General features: G+C 36.6%; 1 protein-coding gene across 6 annotated transcripts; it reads left to right on the forward strand.

Annotated features, from left to right (window-relative positions):
* Positions 1-1,791: 1,791 nt before the first annotated feature.
* LOC127445530 (proteoglycan 4-like) lies at positions 1,792-21,134 on the forward strand. 6 transcript variants are annotated; one of them, XM_051705694.1, is made up of 7 exons: positions 1,792-2,027; positions 6,080-6,229; positions 7,965-8,087; positions 13,667-13,771; positions 14,001-14,099; positions 14,224-15,851; positions 16,592-21,134. In XM_051705694.1, exons 1-6 carry the CDS (start codon positions 2,019-2,021, stop codon positions 15,847-15,849), a joined length of 2,112 nt encoding a protein of 703 aa, XP_051561654.1. In that variant the 5' UTR covers positions 1,792-2,018; the 3' UTR covers positions 15,850-15,851; positions 16,592-21,134. The 6 variants fall into 6 exon arrangements, with proteins under 6 accessions (XP_051561654.1, XP_051561649.1, XP_051561659.1 ...); XM_051705689.1 differs by having other exon boundaries at positions 1,793-2,027; positions 14,224-21,134; XM_051705699.1 differs by lacking the exon at positions 1,792-2,027 and having other exon boundaries at positions 6,204-6,229; positions 7,965-12,109; positions 14,224-21,134.
* The last annotated feature ends 273 nt before the right edge of the window (positions 21,135-21,407 follow it).

A 21,407-nucleotide genomic window follows, 5' to 3' on the forward strand; every position in this document is an offset into this window, starting at 1 on the left:
TGTTTTTAAGTTTTTAAAGGTTCATTATTTGTGTTAATTGATGTTCGATAGTACACAATAATTAAATTCATTCTTAATTCATTGAGTCACGAGTTTCCACATACATATATATATATAGTACTAGTCAAAAGTTTGAAAACATTTAAGATTTTTTAATGTTTCTGAAAGAAGTCTCTTCTGCTCACCAAGGCTGCATTTATTGGATCAAAAATACAGCAAAACAGTAATATTGTGAAATATTATTCCAATGTAAAACAGTTGTTTTCTATCTGAATATATAGTAAACTGTAATTTATTCCTGTGATCAAAGCTGAATTTTCAGCATCATTACTTCAGTCTTCTGTGTCACACGATCTTTCAGAAATCATTCTAATATGCTGATTTGCTGCTCAAGAAACATTCATTATTATTATCAGTTGAAAACAGTTGTGCTGCTTTTTTTTTTTTTTTCGTGGAAACCATGAACCATTCAAAGGTTTGGGGTAAGTATATATATATAGTATATTATGTATTATTTTATTTTATTATAATACATAGACAATTCAATGTCAAATATTTAAAAATCCGAAGCAGCACAAACAAAACTTTTACTGCACAAACCAGCACAAACGAAGCACAAACGATTGAGCCTATTTTGGGTGAATTTGGAGCATGTGGGGGGGCTGAGTGACCTCAGAATGACCTATAAATATTATTTTAATATCTAAAAAACCGAAGCAGCACAAACGAAAATTTTTACAGCACAAACCAGCACAAATGGAGCACAAACGATTGAGACTATTTTGCCGACATTTTGCGTTGGGTGGGGGGCCAACTTCACGCAGGTCTTTTGTACACGATGTCACGACCATAGACATATAAATGGTCACGACACCCGCGACCTTAACATTACCAGATCAACACTTCAAAAGGACAGACATAATAATCATTTCCCCATGTTTCCCGTTTTCCTCAATACATTCCTTCGCTTCCACCATGTAACACTGAGCAAACGGCATAGATGGTTTAGAAAGACCAACAATTTCAAACAAAAAAATAACTCCAGTTGTTACACGACAACGAATGCCATATCAAACATATGTAACCTGATTTTGTCTTGATTAAGGCTTGCAAACCCTTAAATAAATAATAAATGTATCATTCATCTATATAGCAACAGAGAAAGCGTTAAAAGCATAAGATTACATTTACCGCATGCATTTTTTTGAAGAGAGAAAAAAAAATGTTTTTGAAGAGAGAAAAAAAATTTTATGGAAGAGAGAAAAAAAAATTTTTTGAAGAGAAGAAAAAACGTATTAGGAACAGAGAAAAAAATTTAAGACTTTTTTTTTTTTTTTTTTTTTTTTTTTCACCTTGCGGTTCAGGGCTTCCGTAATTCACAGCCTATTACCCATTTATGAATTATTATTTTTTCTTATATTTCCCAGGTATAAATTGTAGGCCTATATTTATGCCTCCATCAACCCTGACAAACTTTATTATTCTTTGTATATTCGACGAGTGACTACATAGTTAGAGAAGTAGAAGTATGTGGCTCAGAACCTTGTGAGCTGTCAAAACATTGTTGACCATTATACATTCCGATGCATTTTTGCAATACTCAGAGTTTTGACGAGTTTAACGATTAAACATTACTGGAACGTTCAGAATTCGAAATGTTAGTAATGTTTGGCGCATTCCGAGGCAACACAATGCTGTCTAGGTAGGTAGCTCACTAGGTTTTGAGACATATCGTGAAGTCTCTAGGTAGCGGCAGAGGCTTTTGGTGGGACTTACCGGAAACCAAACTTTTTTTTTTTTTTAAGCCTCAAACTTGAAACATTGCTATAGTCGAAAGAGGAAAAGAGCAGAAGTACCGTTACATTTCATCCTCGCATACAGTTCCTTGTTTTCCATCGTCATGTCGGATCTGAGAAAGTTCAGAAGAAGAGAAATCGTCCGTTTTAACCCGAGATAAAGACCAGCGTCGAGAGTTTTCTTTTGCGCTTAACGGGATCTTTGTGATTTCTGTTTTAAACATGGAAGATGTGAGTATATAATGAACTTTTCTTAAGATATCTGCAAGGTGAAAGATTTTCTAAAAGCAACATTATTTAAAAAATCTCTAAATTACACATCGCGTGCCATCTGTTACGAAATCTGTTACATTGTTGCTACTTTTTAATCCCCATCTTTGACGTCGTGATGAAAGACTTTACTGTATTTAGTCCACTGCTGATGAAGACTATTATTATTTCTCCTGTGATAGGATAGTGTAATAAAGTGAAACGGTGGCGGTTGAGCATCACTTGTTTATTTTAACTTCGTTGTGTACTGAAAAAAATAAATAAAAAATAAAAACTCGTGAAATGGCCCAACAGAGTCGATGCGCCAGTTATTAAAGTATTAATTAGCGAGATTTTGTCCATCAGGACAAGTCGAAGTGATGTTGCTTTTGATTGGTACCAGGAAGTAAATTACACCCTCTAAACCTCCTGTTTACTTCATCAGCATCCAACGCCACTCTCAGTCAAGCCTTGTGTTTGTCATTTGTTTTCTGTTGATTTACATAGTACAGACAGATAGATAAATAGATAGATAGTCATCTGTCTATCATCCGTCCATCAGTCCATCCATCTATCTGTCTGTCTGTCCATCCATCCATCCATCCGTCTATCTGTCTGTCTGCCATCCATCCATCCATCCATCCATCCATGTTTGTCTCTATGTAGATAGAAATAGAACCTTTTTAAAGCAATTGCATGTTAAAATACATCTGTAAGTGAAACACAAACATAGATTGTTGCAAAAAAGATACTGTTACTATGTGAAGGACTAGTTTTGGGAATACTCTGAAATGAAGAAGTAACATGGGCCAGTAGCAGTGGAAAGCAGAGCTGAAACCAACATTGCTAATATGTAGTGTACACAGACAAAGCTGGAATCTTTATTTATTTAACTTTGATAAGAAAAAAAAATGGCATTCAGTTTACTCTACTTTGACAAAAAGCCAGCCCCACTTTATTTTAGGGATGGGCATATTCGACTAATTTTGTAGTTGAGTGGTCTAACCCACAAAAACGAGTACCCGATGACTCTTAAAATAACACGTGTGACATGTACGTGAATCTTAGATTTAGTTTTATTCACAAACATTACCAAGAACGGTTTCGAAATAAGATAACTTCAACTTGCTATCACGAAGAAGCGCTAGAAGATGTAAAAACAACAACAGTCGTAGCGTGCATGTGCCAACTGCCTGTGTATGCGCACACCACCAAAAAGAGTATACTTTGACTGGCTCGCGCTCGACTGTACGCAGACGCTGAGCGTTCACGTCAAAATCGAAGTACACTTTGGGCTTTCTATGACACTTTGGCCTCACATGTCAGCTCGTATGCTTTGTCGGTCTCGAACTCCAGTCAGTGTTCTGGGTTCAAAGTCCAATGCTCTAGCAATTGCACCACCATATAAGTTTGTCACACTTGAGTAAGCTTGTGTATGTAGTTGGTTAAGAGACGCAAGCGTTAAAATATATATCGTCTTTCAAATCATGCTGTATAGTAAAAGTGCTTTGATGCAATATAATAGTATTGCGTTGGGAACAGTGTGAAAAATAAGTGTTTATAAACTGTTTATGAGCTATTTTATTTGTGATTTGCGTAAAAGTAAATAAAACTGCTGTTGTAGCACCTCTAGTGTTTCGACAGAAAACTGCAGCGATACGTAAAAAGAGTTATAAGTAACGTTTTTATTATGAGACCAGATTGAAATGATCATGAAAGTAAATGGCTTTCTCATTCATTGGTGTATCATGACATGTCCAGCCAGGTTGGATGTCAAACGTTGCCAAACACCATTGGTTTTCAAGTGTTTTGGAATCAATTGCGAAATGGAATATTTGAATATTAAGGGGAAGTATTCATTAACTACTTTTATGGTACTTTATTGTCCTTTTTAGTGCTTGATAGCACATGGTCGCTCTATGCTTTTGCTGTATAGAAATGACCAACCCAATCTACAGACACAAGACAGTATGACAAATTAGTAAATGGCTATTGTAAAGTCAGCTAGTCATTATCGCAAAATAAACCCTTTCCAGCTGACTGTACATTATCCTGTTTATTACATGGCTCTCTACCAGATTAATAAATAAATAAAACAAGTAATATTTTTGTGGGTTAAAATATATTGTTAGTTTATTTGTAGAGATCATGGAGAGACAGAACAGGAGCACAGCTAGGTAGGAAACAAAGGTTTCCTAGATAAGCGGTCAGTTATAGAGTGTTTGCCAATCGTCGTCATTCAAAAATATTTCACCGCTGACCAGTCAGAATCAAGTATTTCAGAGAGCTGTGTGATAAATAAAAAAATTAATAATCTGGAAAACTCTTGATAAGTAAACTTCACACTGCAGGTCTTCTGCACGGAGCACAAAAGTTTAAATTAGGCTATCTTTGGTTGAGATCTAGCACTACGAAGTTAAGTTTTCAGGAAAATAACTTCCTCTTTGATTAACCCATTGTTAAGGCTTATGCCTCAGCTTATTTCCTGCTTGACTTTACATTTGAAACCTTTTTTAATCCACTCGTCTACAGTCTCTTACGCCACCAGCCTTGACTGCTGCTCACTTTTGCGCTTGCGACAGCACAGAGCCGTACTGTGCTGTATTCTCCTGCCAAATTGCCTCCACTCTGTTTTTTCACAATATAGATATTTTCCGTCCCACCCAAAGTCTCTCTCTCGAGCGAGAGTGTTGTGATGTGCCGTGCGCTCTGCTCCAGTTTATCCACAAACAGAACGAGAAAAACAAATAGCCGCCCTCACGCTCCATCCTCCCTTTTCTGCAAAGACAATGTGAGGGCGTTTAGTGGCCTGTTGCCCATGTTAGTTTCTTGGACAGGGCAGTGTGATAAAGTCTGCCCCCATGACACAGTGCTGCTCTTATTATTCTCAGCATTTTCCTCCCTCGGACAGCTGCACCTTCTATAGCACATGCTGCTCTTTCCAAAGGCCCAGTGCAAGTGGAAAAGCAGCTCGATGACCCTCCAAAGAGACATCCTAAGGAATTTCCTCCCATAGACTTCTATTGAAAACCCTGGGATTTTCGAATACAGCTGCATTTGGGTGATTTTTTAATATAATGAAAAACGTATTGCAAAGCCTTATTCTGAAAGCTACACTGTACACTTTTTATTCAGTTGTGATGGTAAAAATTACATCATAGTGGTCTTGATGGTAAAAATATAAACTATTAGAGCAGTGCTTGCCTGTGCAAACTAGTCGACACAATGCCAAGATGTTCTGAGTGGTTGCCAGGGATTTGCTATGCAGTTGCTAAGATCAGGGTTCCCATGCATCCTGGAAAACCTGAAAAACGTGAAATTTTGCAATGCAGTTTCCAGTCATGGAAAATAAAATTGAATGTGTGAAGTCGGGTGCTCATACACTGAAAACACCTCATCACGATCATCATGGGCACTATTGTGTGTGTGTGAGTGCCTTGAAAAGTGTGGGAAACCTGAAGGTGTACGGAGTCATTTTAGGCTACTGATATGCAGTTACAAGGGTGTTCTGGGTGGTTGCCATGGAGTTGCTTAATGGTTCAATCCAAAAGAGCCCACACCCATGTCTCTATAATATTCTGGCCCCTAGATATGACTCAGGTCCCTCTTTCACAATAGACTATAGGATTTAATAAAACAAAAATGTAACACCAATCGCATAGAAACATAAAACTATAGGGGCTAGGGGTTCATTCAGATCCCAATAACAATAGTCTTGTTTGCCTTAGCAAACACAAGTAATAACAGGCTGAATAAGGAATTCAGATAAGATCCCCCAAAGTGATGAGAATGCTATAAAAAAATAACATATGAGGGAAATAGGCATCGTCTGTCCTTTCTATTAAGTCTGAAAAGGTGTTATATGAAACCTGCATGCTGCCAAAATATGATCAGCTAACTGCTACATACTTCATCCTCCCATTTCAGGAATGCTCTCTCTGGACTCGGATCTCATATTTGAAATTCATGCCAAGTCTAACAGAAATTGTGCTCCACTAAGAAAACGCTGATTTCCTTCTTCCTGTGCAAAACAGGTAGTGAAAGAGGAGCCAGCCAAGCCCAAGGAGGTGAAGAGCACTGGGAAGGCTGGCTGGTTAAAGAAGTCTTCAGGGAAGTTCTTGAGCAGCTACAAGGACCGATTCATTGAGCTGGAACGAACAGAGATTGTGATCTATGAGAACGAGGTAAAACAAAAGTGTGATGAATCACAGTGAAATGTATATTGAATTTGATAATACATTTTACTTTGATAATGTGACATATTTCGAAATGTAATATGATAAAGGCAAAAGTGTGAAAAATGTTGTGCAGAACTTGATTGTGAAAGCTATTCATTTTTTTATTACATTCTGAGAAAAGATTATGAAGGTGTTTTTGTTTCTCTTTAAAATAACGTGTACTGGTGAATCTTAAAGTAAATAGGGTCAATTTTATTTCATGTTGACTTTTACATACATTTTTACAATGGCCGGGTCTAAGGCGGGGCATTGCCCTGCTAGATTTGCCTCGAGTTCCCCCAGAAACTTCTGATCCCCCTGCGCTGACTGACAGCAGAATGATCAAGGGGCACTATGCCCCCCGCCTGACGGTGAAACTATCAATGTTGCCTTTTGCAAGATTTGTCTACTGAAGAAAAACCCCCAATAATCTCACATATGTCTCATCAAGAGTTTTAAAAGAGATCTCAGCAATGTCTCAAACTGTGCTAGGATTTGCCAAGATACCAAAGTCTGAAATCAAAATATTTCAAGAAGAACTATTCAAGAAGATCTGGACTATTCTGTCCACATTAATTTTTTGGCACTTTTATTATCAATTGTCTCTTTTTTTGTCTATTTTCTTATTCTACAAAGCAATTTTAGGAGAAACATCTGAGACAACATTGAAGCTAAATTAAACAGAACTAAAAAAAAAAAGTGCTGTCGATTTGACGCATGAATTCATAAACATTTATCATGCAGTAATCATGTCCCCGGACCATAATAAGGAATATTCACCTTCATGTTTTTATAAGTCCCGTTCAGCAGGGGACAGTAAGTGCAACCCCAGCTGAACAGGCATTCAGGCAATGCGCAGCCTACAGACAACAAACCACACTTTCTGACAGCAGACAGCACAAGATGAGGACACTTTCCTGTGTTCAAACACAGCTGGACGGAGCGCAACTCTGAATGCAGGGTTTTCAAAATGTGTTTTTCTAAGCTTCAAACTATGTTTAACTTGACACAGCATCCTAAAAATGCTGTGTTTATGATGGGACGCAACCAAATTGAGACGCTCCAGAAGTGCCTGTCTGACAGTGTTCATATGCGTCATTAAAAAAGCCCTTATTGGGGCCTGGGTAGCTCAGTGGTAAAATACGCTGGCTACCACCCCTGGAGTTCGCTAGCTCGCTAGCTCAAATCCCAGGGTGTGCTGAGTGACTCCAGCCAGGTCTCCTAAGCAACCAAATTGGCCCGGTTGCTAGGGAGGGTAGAGTCACATGGGGTAAACTCCTCGTGGTCGCTGTAATGTGGTTCGTTCTCAGTGGGGCGCGTGGTGAGTTGAGCGAGGTTGCCGCAGTGGATGGCGTGAAGCCTCCACCCGCGCTGTGTCTCTGTGGCAATGCGCTCAACAAGCCACGTGATAAGATGCGCGGGTTGACGGTCTCAGACGTGGAGGCAACTGGGATTCGTCCTCCGCCACCCGGACTGAGGCAAATCACTCCGTGACCACGAGGACTTAAAAGCACATTGGGAATTGGGCATTCCAAATTGGGAGAAAAAGGGGAAAAGTCTGTCATTAGCACATCATGTAATTAATTCAATTAAAAAATGTAACCTTAAAAAGTATCTTGAGAAAGAGCAACCACTGAGCAATAAAACTTTTCTCTGGTTAAGCCCTGATTACATATAAGAAAATATTCTCTCTCTCTTGCAGGAACTAACAACATGTCTGGAAAAATTGGACCTGGACAACTACGATAATTGTCAAGAGTTAAAGAGTCCATTCAAGAAGAAACACAGGCTGGTGCTAATACGAAACCCCAAGAGCGGTAACAAGGTAATAATGAAAATTTCAGCACAGTACCAAGTCAAATACATCAGACTGCCATTCCCTTTGTATGTGATATAAAGAGTGGCTCTCATCGGGGTGACAATGCAATACACAGTTGGTGATGGCAGGCTAGCAGTCATGACATCACAAGTTCAATATGGCACACACTAGAGGCACACTGGGTCATTGTGCTGAGCGTAATGAATAAGAAACATATCTGAGCAGACACATGACCAATGATGAGCCTCCAAATTACTCATGCCTCATGCTCTCTGTCACTTCGCTGGTTTCAAGGTGGGTTTTTTTAAACAATGGCATTGCATGTGGAAAATAGCTAAATACTGCTACTTTTTGTGCTGGGTGTCATAACCAATATCACAACACTTTTAAGATAAAATCTAAGATAAAAAACAATAAACATTGTGTTATACATGACATAACAAGGATGTTTAAGCTTGTGCAGGGCATTACTTCCTGTCCTAGTGTTTATCATTGCAAAAGCTAAGGGCAAGAAATCCTGTATGACTATGCAAATACTTGCGGTAGCTATATCAAAACAGCCACAAGCCAGCATTTTTTTGCTTTCTAGTGAAAAGTGGAATTTTTTTCATAGGCCACAACTTAACTCTGAATATACAGTATTCACAGAGTGCAGAAATGTAGATGCTAGGGATGTTTCTGTATAGGAAATGTGTCTGGTACCAATAATTATTTTTATTAAGGCAGATAACCTATATGATGGCCGATATTATAAAAGTATACTCTTTTGTCTGTTGTTTAAACAACAGTGATCAATAAAGCTTCAATTTAGATTTTTTCATGCCTCACGACGTCAAAATGTCTGTATGTTTTCTTGAAAAGATGGATAACTGTTTAGTACTTTTGTTTCCTGTGACAGAAAAAGAGTATGCAGTTCAAACTGAAAGAAATAATCACAGCTGATTTTATTTCCTTCCGATATTGGCCAATTCAGACCTAATTAAAAAAAATACTAATATTGGCCAATACCAATATAGTCACAGATATAACGTGCATCCCTGTTATACATTAAAATTTAAAAAGGACATTAACTTGTTTTACATTAACCATTTCATATCCAGTCTAATAAGCAAGAAGCAGGATGAGATTTTGTATTTTTATCTTAAAAATAAATGGGGAGACGGGGACTAGTTGTCATATGGGCTATATCTCAGTAACTATTAGCTTTTAAGGTATAACCCAGTGGGCAACTGATGTTGAAAAGACATCAATACTGATGTCAAAAAAACAGGTCAAATATGCAAATCAAACTGACATCAAAAACAAAGTTACCTGTGCCTTTAAGCAGCTTGGAAAATTCCAGAAAATGTCAAGCCTTTAGGCAATTAGCCTAATAAACGAATAAATGTGGCATTTTTCACATTTTTCTACTTTCAATATTAAATCGAAAAACGAATGAGTTGTTTTGGTCTGTGTATGTTGTGTTCATTCGTTTTTTGATTTAATATTTAAAGTAGAAAAATGTTTTTTGACATCAATGTTGATGTCTTTTCAACATCAATTGCCCAATGGGAAGTCCAATTAAACAAATGTGTTTTCTCTGGCAATGGTTTTTGTACTTTATGTTGGTCTTAAACATCTAACCAAAACTCTTGTAAATTGTTATGAATTCTATCCTCTGAATTACAGTCTAGTCATGTTGATATGGCAACTAGAGGTAGACCAATATATCGGTTTTACCGATTAATCGGTACCGATTGTTGCTTTTTGGAACTATCTGTTATTGGATAAAATAAATATGCGCTGATAGTTGCTGATATTTTATTTACATTTTTCACTCTACATTTTTTTTTACGAGTTAATACTCGTTAATCAATTAACGTTTAAAAAAAAAAATTTATGTAGCATTTTTACAGTCTTTTACTGGTAAAATTACAGACATTTTTTACAGTGTAGGGATGTGCGAGACTAGTCGACTAGTCAGCTAAACGGTTCTGATGCTGCTAGTCGACACTGGAATTACTAGTCTGTTAATATTTTTCCCAATTAAACTGTTCTACATTTTTACACATTTATGCTTGGCTTTATATTTTACAGAGGCTGCACTTAAATTACTGTCATATTAATTTTACACATTTTAAATATAATTATTAATACAAATATTATTTAAAAAAGAGGATATCTGGAGCAGATACAAAGTTTCATTTCACCTCAGGCAGCACGTGCTTCCCTCTCTCACTCGCAGGAAAATGTCCTCTCGCTAGACAAGCAAACTCAACAAAGTTATTATGAAATCACTTCGGTGGTGGTGCGGGAAGTGAATGGCTTGAAAGTCTGATGTCTTCTATAAATCTGTGCGTGCTTGTAAGTTATTTTCCCGCTGAGCGGGTCTTTTCAAGCGCAGGATAGCCGAATCAGGTGAGTCAAGTCCCGTATTTCAACGGACCATGTCGACATATTAATTTTACTCATCAAAAAATTTATGCTTTTAATTAAGTAGTCTAAAAAATGACTGTTTTAGGCAAGGAATGCCATTTTTTAATCTGCTGATTACGAGGCTATTTTCAACGAGGTGCCGACTGCTTAACAGGTTAAACTATCTTTTATTCTGTGTGCATGTCATGTTTAGAAAACATTAGGTTTATTGTAGGCTACATCACAGGCCTATTTTTTCTATCCAATAGCTTTTTTTATTTATTTTTTAAAATCGTAACTGTTATTGATTCTTTACCGAACAGCTGTCATATTAGATCAATGGCTAATGCACGACTGCACATAGTGAAATACGTACAAATTTTCAGCGCATTACCTGTTCATTATTTTCAACAATGTTCCGACTGTTTTTAATATGTTAAGTAACTTTTACTTGGTAAATTCCATTTAGAACATGCTATTAGGTTTGCGCTATTGCTCCTGCACTATTCCTTTAATTGTTTTCAATAAATAAACCTCTTGAATGCGTGTCATGTTCTGTATTTAATGTACAACAATGAAAATGCAAGGCGAGCACGTCGTAGATAAATGTCCCTTTTCAGCGGAATTTAGCGTCAGATTTGGAATAGATTAAGGATTTTAAATGGGTCGCATAAACACAGTTTTCTTAAGATGGGTTACTTTTTAGACTAGTCGACTCCACAATTTTCATTTAAATATCAGTGAAATTAGTCGTTCCGCATATCCCTAGTAAGTACATATAGAGCATTTTAACCAAGCCAAATCTTTGTTATTTCAAAATAAGAGTCCCCGGTGTATTTCGGGCTTGTTTTAAGTAAAAAGTCCCGCATTATGCACCAAAATTTCTTAGGTTTATTAAATGAAATAATCAACCGCTCTTGGCTCTTTACACATTTATAGCTCTTTCTATATATCCTACATACATCCTATATACATTACCCTGGAAAATAATTAGCCTTGGCAAGAGTGCATTTATGAGCCTATTGCTACTGATATTTGAAACTAAGTGTACCTAAGTACAGTATCTAAGTAAAAATACTGCCTACCAATTTTAATAGAATAAAGACACTCTGAAGTGAATATGATGTTTTTTTTTAGATCAGTTTCACTTTGAGATTGTACACAGCCGGATTGTATTACTATTGGCCTTACTGTTTTTTGCTGACAAATAAAAGTTGCCATAAAGGGTAAATGATGACTTCATCTGAAGGGGAGTGTATTGCACATGAAATGTCATAAACTTTGAACACACACACACAGGATGTGTCATGGTAGGCTACTCAATGAGCTCAGATCAATTACAAACTTGCTAACTATTCTTTAAATGTGTGTATAATTCTTTTGAATTGCTTTTGTCTACTATAAACTATAGCACTGAATTGAGCGATTCTTGGAGGTAAGGAAAAGTCTTAAGAAGTGTGGAAGATACCTAACTGGCGAAATATGCATTATTACTAACAGATGACGAGACCGAAGCATTGGTGAACTGCAAAGAGCTGAGCAGATGTCAAGAGACTTCTCTAAAAGAGAAAATGTGTGCCATCGTGTGCGTAAAGTGCAGCCAGACCAGCATGTCACTTTTCCCCCTAAATACTGTGAGCAGCCAGCTGTATGAGTCAGACACCACAGCCGAGTGTTTTATTTTATAACTAAACCTCACATATTATGTAGTTCTTGAAAAGAGTTTAAATACTTTACACAGGCCAGTTGCTTACCTCCTGTTTCACTTATTCAAAATTATTCTAGGACCACTCTCCTCAAAGATCTATTTTTTTCTTCATTTGTATTTATGGTGATTGCTATAAGGTAAGCATAACCATTACTATTGCTCATACTTCAGGGATTTCAACAAACTCTAAGTATTAAACTTTGGCATGACTCGTCCCACATTGTATGAACTATGGACATGAATAATACATCAGATTGTTAAAGCGATGTGTGCTATAACATTTCCGACTTAAGCGATCAGACTTATGATTTGTGCTGGGCGGATGATAAAAAGGCAGTTAGAAATTCTGTAGATTTACACTGAAGGATGGACCAGCTCCATATCTAGAGACAACAATATCATAAGTGACTCGGAGGTGAGCTCTTTTGACTTGAGACAGTAAGTTTCCCCCAGTGTTCAGTTCAGTCCACTACAAATTACTAATCATATCTATAAAATTGTAATCAGATTACTGATTACTTAACAAAAGTAATCATATTACTGATTACTTTTAAGTTACTTTCTAAAACACCTTTCTCAGAAAAGTTTGTTTTTTGGCTCAAGAAATGTAAAATAATTCCATATTTCTTCCTTGTTCAGTGTCAAGTCATGCAATCCGCAACACATGTTTCTCCCTTACAATGACTCATTTGGGGGCGTACTCCCTTCAGCTATCACAAAAATGCAAACAGATACACATATGAAAATAATTAATGTATTGAATTCTACATCAATAATCCTGTTTTACAAATATGTAATTGAAGTAATGTACTTAAAATAATTTACCTAATTGAAAGTCAGCAACTGTAATCTGATTACTAGAATTTAAAATGTAGTTTGTTACACTACTTCTTGAATAAAAATTAATTTTTAATTACAGTAACTATTTACTATTACTATTACAACAGCCACCCAGAACACCTAGTAATACCCTAGAAACCAACCACAACACCCTAGCATGTGCCTACCCCCCCCCACCCCCCCCCACCCCCAAAAAAAACCAAAACAAAACAAAAACAAACTAGCAACCGCATAGCAATGACCTGGCAATGCCCCAGAACACCCTAGCATTGTGGTGACTAGATTTGCACAGGCAAGCACTACACACACTTTCTTCTGAAAATAAACAAATCTAGTTTTTATGCACTTCAAAGGCACATGCTGAGCTTGACAATATACAGGATGCTAGTCACACATCATATTAACCTAACACAGCTGAACTATGAGCCATAAAAATAAGCAACCTACAAATAATGACAGATAATTTTCTTTAAATACGTCTTTCGTATAAAAGTAGGAGCAACTTATGTATAAATGTAACTTTATAATTGTATGTTTATTTGCATGTTTTATATTTGGCATTTTTAGGTTTTATTTATGCATATGCACATATAATTACAAGTTTCAGTCTTTTACTAGGTCTAAGGCTGTTTGTCATTTTTAGGTCCAAGATGTCAAATTTCAGGCTCAAACTCCTGAAGAGAAAGAAGCGTGGATCAAGGCACTCAGTGAAGGCATCAACAAGGCAAAGAATAAAATTTTAGATCAGGTATTATTCATTGTTTGGCTCTTGAATATCTGGTTTTTTAGAGAAATAGCACAATAGAATGTCTTTTTGCAGCAATTAGGCTAATATTATGATGGCCATGTGACCTGTTTAAAAATATCAGAAAATGTACTACCACGGTGTGGAAGAGAACGTGAACTTCCAGAATAAATATGGTGTTGCATGAATGGACATAGTTACATTTACTTCAAGCAACTTCTTAAAATCTCAGGTAAAAGTGGATGGAAGCTGCTCTTTAGAACATGTTACGCTCTCTCGGCCAAAAAGGAACCGTGGAAGAAGACCACCAACCAGGATACACATGAAGGAGGTATGCCTATTATTTCACACATACAAAAAGCTGTCAGAAAACAACCTTTTGACATGTATCAGTCCTGTTGAAGAACAATAAACCGTCAATATCCTCTAAATGTACTTTTTTACCATTCCAACAGGCTGCAAATATTTCAAGTGATGGAATTTTGAGACTGGACCTTGAAGGTGATGTTACCATTCAGAATGAAACTCACACTCTTAATACAGAAGGGGATAAACAAACTGAAACTTTGAAGTCACCTGTGACTTTGAATGACATTGCTGAAGAGGACAACAATGAAGATTCCACACCCCAGAAGAAAATTATAAAGCCACCCATGCTGCCATTGAAAGACAATAAACCCAGTGACAGTCATAAAGAGGATGAACCCATCAATGAGGAACCTATACCCCAAAAGAAGATTCTTATGCCCTCGATGCCCCCATCAAAGGAGAATAAACCCAATGTCTCTGTTGATGGAAATGCTGTTGGAGAGATTTCCTCAGATGAAGAGAACGCTGACATCTCCGAACCGACACCATCCATCAAGAACATCCAGCCCCCAGCACCTCCATCCAAACATATGAAGCCAAGTCAAATGGTCATACCGGCCACAGTCACAACAGAAGGAAAAGAAACTCAAGAGAAGGATGAAGAGGTTGACGGTAATGATACTGAGGTGGATTCAGCTTCGGACACTCAGAAGAGAAATGAGAAAGAAGACCAAGTGAAAACCGAAGAGGTAGAGACATTTACTCTATCCAGTAAGCTTATAAAGCCACAAGTAGTGATGTGGGATTCTCCCACTATAGCATCAAAAGAACCTCCGGTTGAACAAGAAGGGCAAAACTCAAAGAAAGCATCAGACACCACTGGAGAAGTTACAACCTTGATAGAACCTCACCAGCTTAATGTGACACCAGTTTCAACCCCTGAAGCAGTAAAAAAGAGTCCTGGACCCCTTGCTCCACCCAAGAAGAAGCCCTTGAAGCCACCTGTCAAAAAGGAGGACACTCCTCCGCAAAGTGAACCCATGGTCATTACCAACACATCCACTTCGTCTTCGGAAAGGGTCTTGGAGCAGTCTTTAGAGAAAGATGACATCAAACTGACAAATCCAGAATCCAAAACTGAGCCAGGTGGCGATATGTTAAGTGAAGAGGTAGAGAAGAAGTCTTTAGACAGTGGTCAGCACTCAGGTGAAGAGTCTGAGAGTGGTGATCAAGTTACGCCATCCACCGCAAAGCTGAAAGGTAGTTCCCAGGGTCTTGATGGGGAGACAAGTGAAGATGATCTAGAACCATCCGATAGCAAAGCCGAGAGTTTGGAGGAGCCATCCATAGAAACCCCCACCACCGCCCCAGAGAATTCAGTTCTCAACACGCATCCAACACCAAGCCAATGTGCTAACAAGTCCTTGCACCTAACTATGCCTCTCAAGCATTCCTCCAAGGCTCGCTCCGCATCCCTGGGAGACCTCCCTGCCAAAAACACAGAGAAAATGGAAGGCAAGGTGAAAGAGATACCAATTAAACCACATGGAAGTGATGTGAAGGACTTGCCAAGTAAAATGTCTTTTGAGATCGAAGAGACAGAAGAGTTGCTGAACGCAATTGCAACTGGAAAGAGTATGGAATTTAAGGGCGGAGCAGGTCCAGAGATCTTGCTCACTGCGGCAATGGTGAAGCTCAGGAAAGCGGACCAGTTCTTAAGAGAAGCCAGAAATTGTAAAGATCATAACAAAAGCAACAGATTAAGTTGGTAATGGTAAGTACTGGTGGATGGAACCTGTAAGGACAACATAAGCTTTTATGTTGAAAATTCAATATATGCAAATTATCAAATGTAATTCTTTTCCCCAGCCCAATGAATTTGTTAAGGTCTGACCACCTTTTTAAACTTTGCCAGCTAAAATACTTTACAGTTTTGCTTATGTAGCTATAAGTAGTTAAGATGCTAGTCCTTAACTAGCCTAATCAGTAAGACTTCATTGGTCAACCACCTTCAGCTAAGTTTTGCTGGTGAACAGGATGGCTATGCTGGTCCACCAGCTGAACCACAACCAAACCAGCATTAACCAGCCCTTACAGCATAGTCAAAGCTGGTCTTTTCAATGTGGGATCCTCTTGACCAGTTCTTTGAGCTAAATTTGATCATGGTACCATTTATTTTGTGGTACCAGCTAATTTGCAATGTGGTTTTACCTTGCTTCGGTCGACCAATTCCTCTTAATGATCTAAAAGATTTCTTAATATTTGTTATTCTATGAATTTCATCTTGTAGTTAGTTATATTGTGCACTTCAATAGAGTGCAACAGTCAGGTTCCTGAAGTAAAAATCCCATTATTTTCTCCATAGGCAAATTTATTTTCATCGATAACTCATAAACCTTTAAAGACAGACCTACTGTAAGCTTGGAGGTTGTTAATTGAAAGTATATGCTTCTGTTGGAGCCATCACTCCATGTTATTTCAACTTCTTTTATAAAAAATTGTGTTTAATTGCAGAAATTGCTGGTAATTAACTACACTACCCATGATTCTGAAGAGAAAGATCCATCAATAAGAAAATCATGGCCAGTAAAGCGTGCCAAAAGAGCTCCCATGAAAGACTGCATATGACACAATCTTATATCTGGATGTTTTACAACAAACTTAAAATGTTTTGTTTCTATACTTTTAATCAACAACTTTAAATCAATAGTTTTATATTTTCTACCGATTACGGTAATTGCAGTAATTATGTTAATTCGATTATGTCATGCGCACTGCTTCACGGAACTGTAGTTTATCCCCTCATGAAAGACGATAAGTACAAAGTATTATACCTTTGTCTTATTTTCAAACACAATTTTGCTTTAAATCAAAGTTTGTAATATTGTGATTCACCTCGGAGCTGGTTGGTTTGTTTCATGGCTTAGAACTCTTCATGAAGTACTTTATGAAATCCCTCTGGAAAAAATGAATGGGAAAAATACTTCCAGAACCAAGATGGCTGAAAAAGTGAGCGAGCACTGTTGCGCTTTATAGGCAGTATTACTGTAGATGTTAAAATGGATCACCTCTGTCACAGACTAATTGCCCCCACAAATTAAATATGCACATAACCACTATTAGGATTTTTTGCTTAGTTAGTATACATTAGCTTTTATGCTCATAGAGGTTTGTTGTGCGGCGTATGTTGTATGTTGAATTTTGCACTGTAACTCCTGTATAAAAAGAGGGGGTTCAAAATGCTGCTGTTGTTACCAGCAGACAGCTGCTGAGTTAGCAAACTTAAAATGAGTGAAAATAAGAAATTGCAGGGGAGAAATGACTCAGTGCTCTAAGAAGTTTTATTTTGATTCAGAAGCCCTACTATCTCACAGAAATGCTTTCTTAAAGGAAGATTACGGGTTCAATACAAGTTAAGCTCAATTGCCAGCATTTATAGCATAATATTGATTACCACAAAAATGAAAGTTAACTTGTCCCTCCTTTTCTTTTAAAAAAAAAAAAAAAAAAAAAAAGAAGACACAAAAATCTGGGTTCCAGTGAGGCACTTACAATGGAAGTGAATGGGGGCCAAGTTTTGAACGTTAAAATACTCACTTTTTCAAAAGTATAGCCACAAGACATAAATGGTATGCATGTAAACATGATTTTAGTGTGATAAAATCACTTACTAACCTTTTCTGTGTAAAGTTATAGCCAATTTTACAACTTTGTTGCCATGACGATGTAATGTCTACAAACCCTAAAATGACTGTAAAAATGATCATTTAAAAACTTAACAGCTCAAATAATACGAGTTTTAACAGAAGAATTAATGTAAGTGCTTTTATAAAATTATAAGCTTCATATTTCTGCCTTTAAACCCTCCAAACATTGGCCCCATTTTGCTTTTTTAAAAAGAGGGACAAGTTGAAATAAATGTTTGTGGTAATCAACATTATGCCACAAATGCTGTCGATTTGAGTTTAACTTGTATTAAACCTGGATTTTCCTTTAAGCTTTAAATTGTCACAGTTTAAAACTAGACAACCAGCATAATGATTAACAGTGAAATAGTAAAATAGGTGCATTTCTGTTAGGGTTAGTACAAGCCTTAGTGTACAATTAGTATTCCATTTTGTGTTATGATGAGGTCCATTCTGTCTGATTCTCACAATATGATTTGAATTGAACTTAAAATAATTCTAAATGTATAGAGCTTACAGTATGATGTCATAGTAAAAGGGAATGACAATGGTATTTTTAAGCAATAAGCAAAACATTCCATAATCTAATGACTACCTATTCTAAAAAAAATATCCACATTTTGATTTAAAATGTAAAAAAATAGGAGCACAGCCTGTTTTACACATCTTCCATCTGTTGGTTACAGGTTACAGTGTTTCTACTGAACGTGTAATCTGCGTGGTACTTTGTCGCAAAAGTGACTACAGTTTAAGTTGTTAGTAGTCTTCACTTTAGAGGTTGGGCTCCATGTAAATGAATTGTAAACACTTTACAGTAAGGTTCTGTTTGTTAAAATAAGTACTGTAAATGCATTAAGTATCATGATTGTATCGTAAATGTGATCCTCATGAAAATTAGAATTAATGATGATCAAGTATGTAATAGTTCTGTTATCATTCATGACCACTATCAAAGGAAATACTCAATGTGGGAACGCAGAAATTACTTTATTGTCCATATAAAGCCACAGCTCTTTCTGTGTGAAAGCTCAATGCGCACCCACTTCAGCTACGCTCACGTTCTGCAGATGCAAAATGTGTGAAACAGGCCAGTGCTGTAACGCTGTGTTGAAGCTACTTTACCCAACTTCATTATCTGCCCTCATCGCTGTAAAGTGGTTGCACTTCATAACACACACACACACACACACACATAATAGTGAAAGCAGTGTTAGTTAATAGTCTCATGTTCTTGGAAATACAGAAGCAGTGGGCACAGAGGTTCCCTGTTCACACACTTTATTAATAATGTACAGAAACTAGCTTCCTCCTGCCTGGCCTATATTACTTTGAGTTCCATTATATAGAGAAAAGTAGATATTATTGCAATATACTGTGTGTGTGTGTGTGTGTGTGTGTGTGTGTGTGTGTGTGTGTGTGTGTGTGTGTATGCTTTTGTGAAACATCTTATGTGCCTAAGAATTTTGCACAGTACCGAATATATATATATGTGTGTGTGTGTGTGTGTGTGTGTGTGTGTGTGTGTGTGTGTGTGTGTGTGTGTGTGTGTGTGTGTGTGTGTATATATATATATATTCGGTACTGTGCAAAATTGTTAGGCACATAAGATGTTTCACAAAAGCATTTGTCTTAAGCTGGTTATTTATATTTTCAGCTTTAGTGTGTCAGCAGGAAATATAAATGTTAGACTCACAAACATTACTTTTGCAAATAGAAAAGATTAGAATAGAAGAACAGGGAGCCCTGCAACAGATGTCATGGCCCCCACAAAGCCCCCAACTGAACATTGTGTCAGGCTGAGATTACATAAAGAGACAGAAGCAATTGAGAACAACCTAAATAGATAGAAGAACTGTGGTGAATTCTCCAAGAAGCTTGGAACATCCTATCTGCCAACAACCAAGATAAACTGTGCCCAGGTGTACCTAGGAGAACTGGTGATGTTTTAAATGCAATGGTGGTCACACCGAATATTAATTTAGCTTTTTTATGTTTACTGGACTTTGTATGACATTAAGTGATAAATGAAAACTATTTATGTCATTATTTTTGAAGACATCCTCACTATGCAACATTTTTCACAAGTGCCTAAAACTTTTGCACAGTATTGTGTATATATACACTACTGGTCAAAAGTTTTGAAACACATTCTTTATTATAATTTTTTTTTTCACATTTTAGAATAATAGTAAAGTCATCAAAACTGTGGAATAACATAAATGGAACTCTGGGAATTATGTTCTGACTAAACAAAATCCAAAATAAATCAAAACTGTGTTATATTTTAGCATCTTCATAGTAGTCACACTTTGCCTAGAATTTGCAGACATGTACTCTTGACATTTTCTCAACCAACTTCTTGAGGTATCACCCTGGGATGCTTTTTAAACAGTATTGAAGGAGTTCCCATCTATGTTGGCCACTTATTGGCTGCTTTAATTTATTATTTGGTCCAAGTAATCAATTTAAAAAAAAAAATTTTTTTTTATTAAATTTGAGTTTTATAATGAAATAAATTAATATTGTGGCACAATTATATTTTTGTCTACAAAACTAATTTCAAACATTTAAACATACGCCTTCAGATCAGAATATTTTTAAGATCATGAGAAATGTTTCAGTCAAGTGTTTCAAAACTTTTTACCGGTATTGTATATATAAAACCAACTCTTTACTGTGTGTAAGAGATAGTTTCACTTCTACTTTGTTTTCTGAATTAAGAACAGAGGGAAAGTACATTTAAAAGGCACAGTTACTCTAGACACAACAGAGCTGAGTGAAAAAGGATTTTGTGGTACCATTTTGTAAGATATGATCTTGCATGTTAATAGCACTTGACATAAAGTATTTAGTCTTTGATAATGAAATTTTTATTTTTTATTTTAGTTCTCTGCCCTTCTGGTCTCACGCAGTACATTTCTTAGCATCCTCGTTTTTTCCCTCTGATGTTGTAATGCTTATCATTTAGCTCATATTTCAATGAAAACTATAGCTTAGTGAATATTTGAACATTATGTTGTAAATAACATGGCTGCCAGTGAAATGCTTAATATTTAAGTTATTAATGTTCTGACATATTCATGTTTATTGTCTGTCTTTTTAAAAAACAAAGCTTACGATCAAATTTGCAGTTCACTGTTGTATGTCTATAATTTGATTAATAATGTTTACTATTGAAGTTTAATAGAGGCTTACGGTTTTATTATGTCATACAGTATTCACTAATGGTTGTTGTGTTTACTAACTGGACTAATATATATTTATAAAAAAATCTAAATGCATATGAAATGTGCAAAAATTGGGAAATAATTGCTTTGTAAAGCATTTCTTAATAAAGACAGTGTGTCTTTAACGTGCAATGTCTTAACAAATCTTTGGTGTCTTTATTTCTCCATTGTTTATATTAGAGGAGACCGGGGCTAGTTGTCACAGAGGGAAGTTGTCTGTTTCAATAACTGTAAGGGTTTGAGTCTAAAGTCCTATTACACAAATGCTTTTTTTTTTTTTTTCTAGCATTGTTTTTAGGACAATGGTTTTCTCATAAATGTCAGGTTGGGGCAAGTGGCCACATGTGATTTTAAACCATTTATGAATTTTGATTTCTGTTATATTTCATATTTTTGTATTTTAATGGTTTTAGTGTT

This window comes from Myxocyprinus asiaticus, chromosome 1 (assembly GCF_019703515.2).
Source record: "Myxocyprinus asiaticus isolate MX2 ecotype Aquarium Trade chromosome 1, UBuf_Myxa_2, whole genome shotgun sequence".
Taxonomy (NCBI): domain Eukaryota; kingdom Metazoa; phylum Chordata; class Actinopteri; order Cypriniformes; family Catostomidae; genus Myxocyprinus; species Myxocyprinus asiaticus.

Bases quoted from the DNA above. Each gene is read 5' to 3' on its own strand.
- LOC127445530 (XM_051705694.1), top strand. The intron at 6,230-7,964 runs GTAAAACAAAAG...TCTCTCTTGCAG, and splicing joins TTGTGATCTATGAGAACGAG to GAACTAACAACATGTCTGGA. The intron at 14,100-14,223 runs GTATGCCTATTA...CCATTCCAACAG, and splicing joins CCAGGATACACATGAAGGAG to GCTGCAAATATTTCAAGTGA.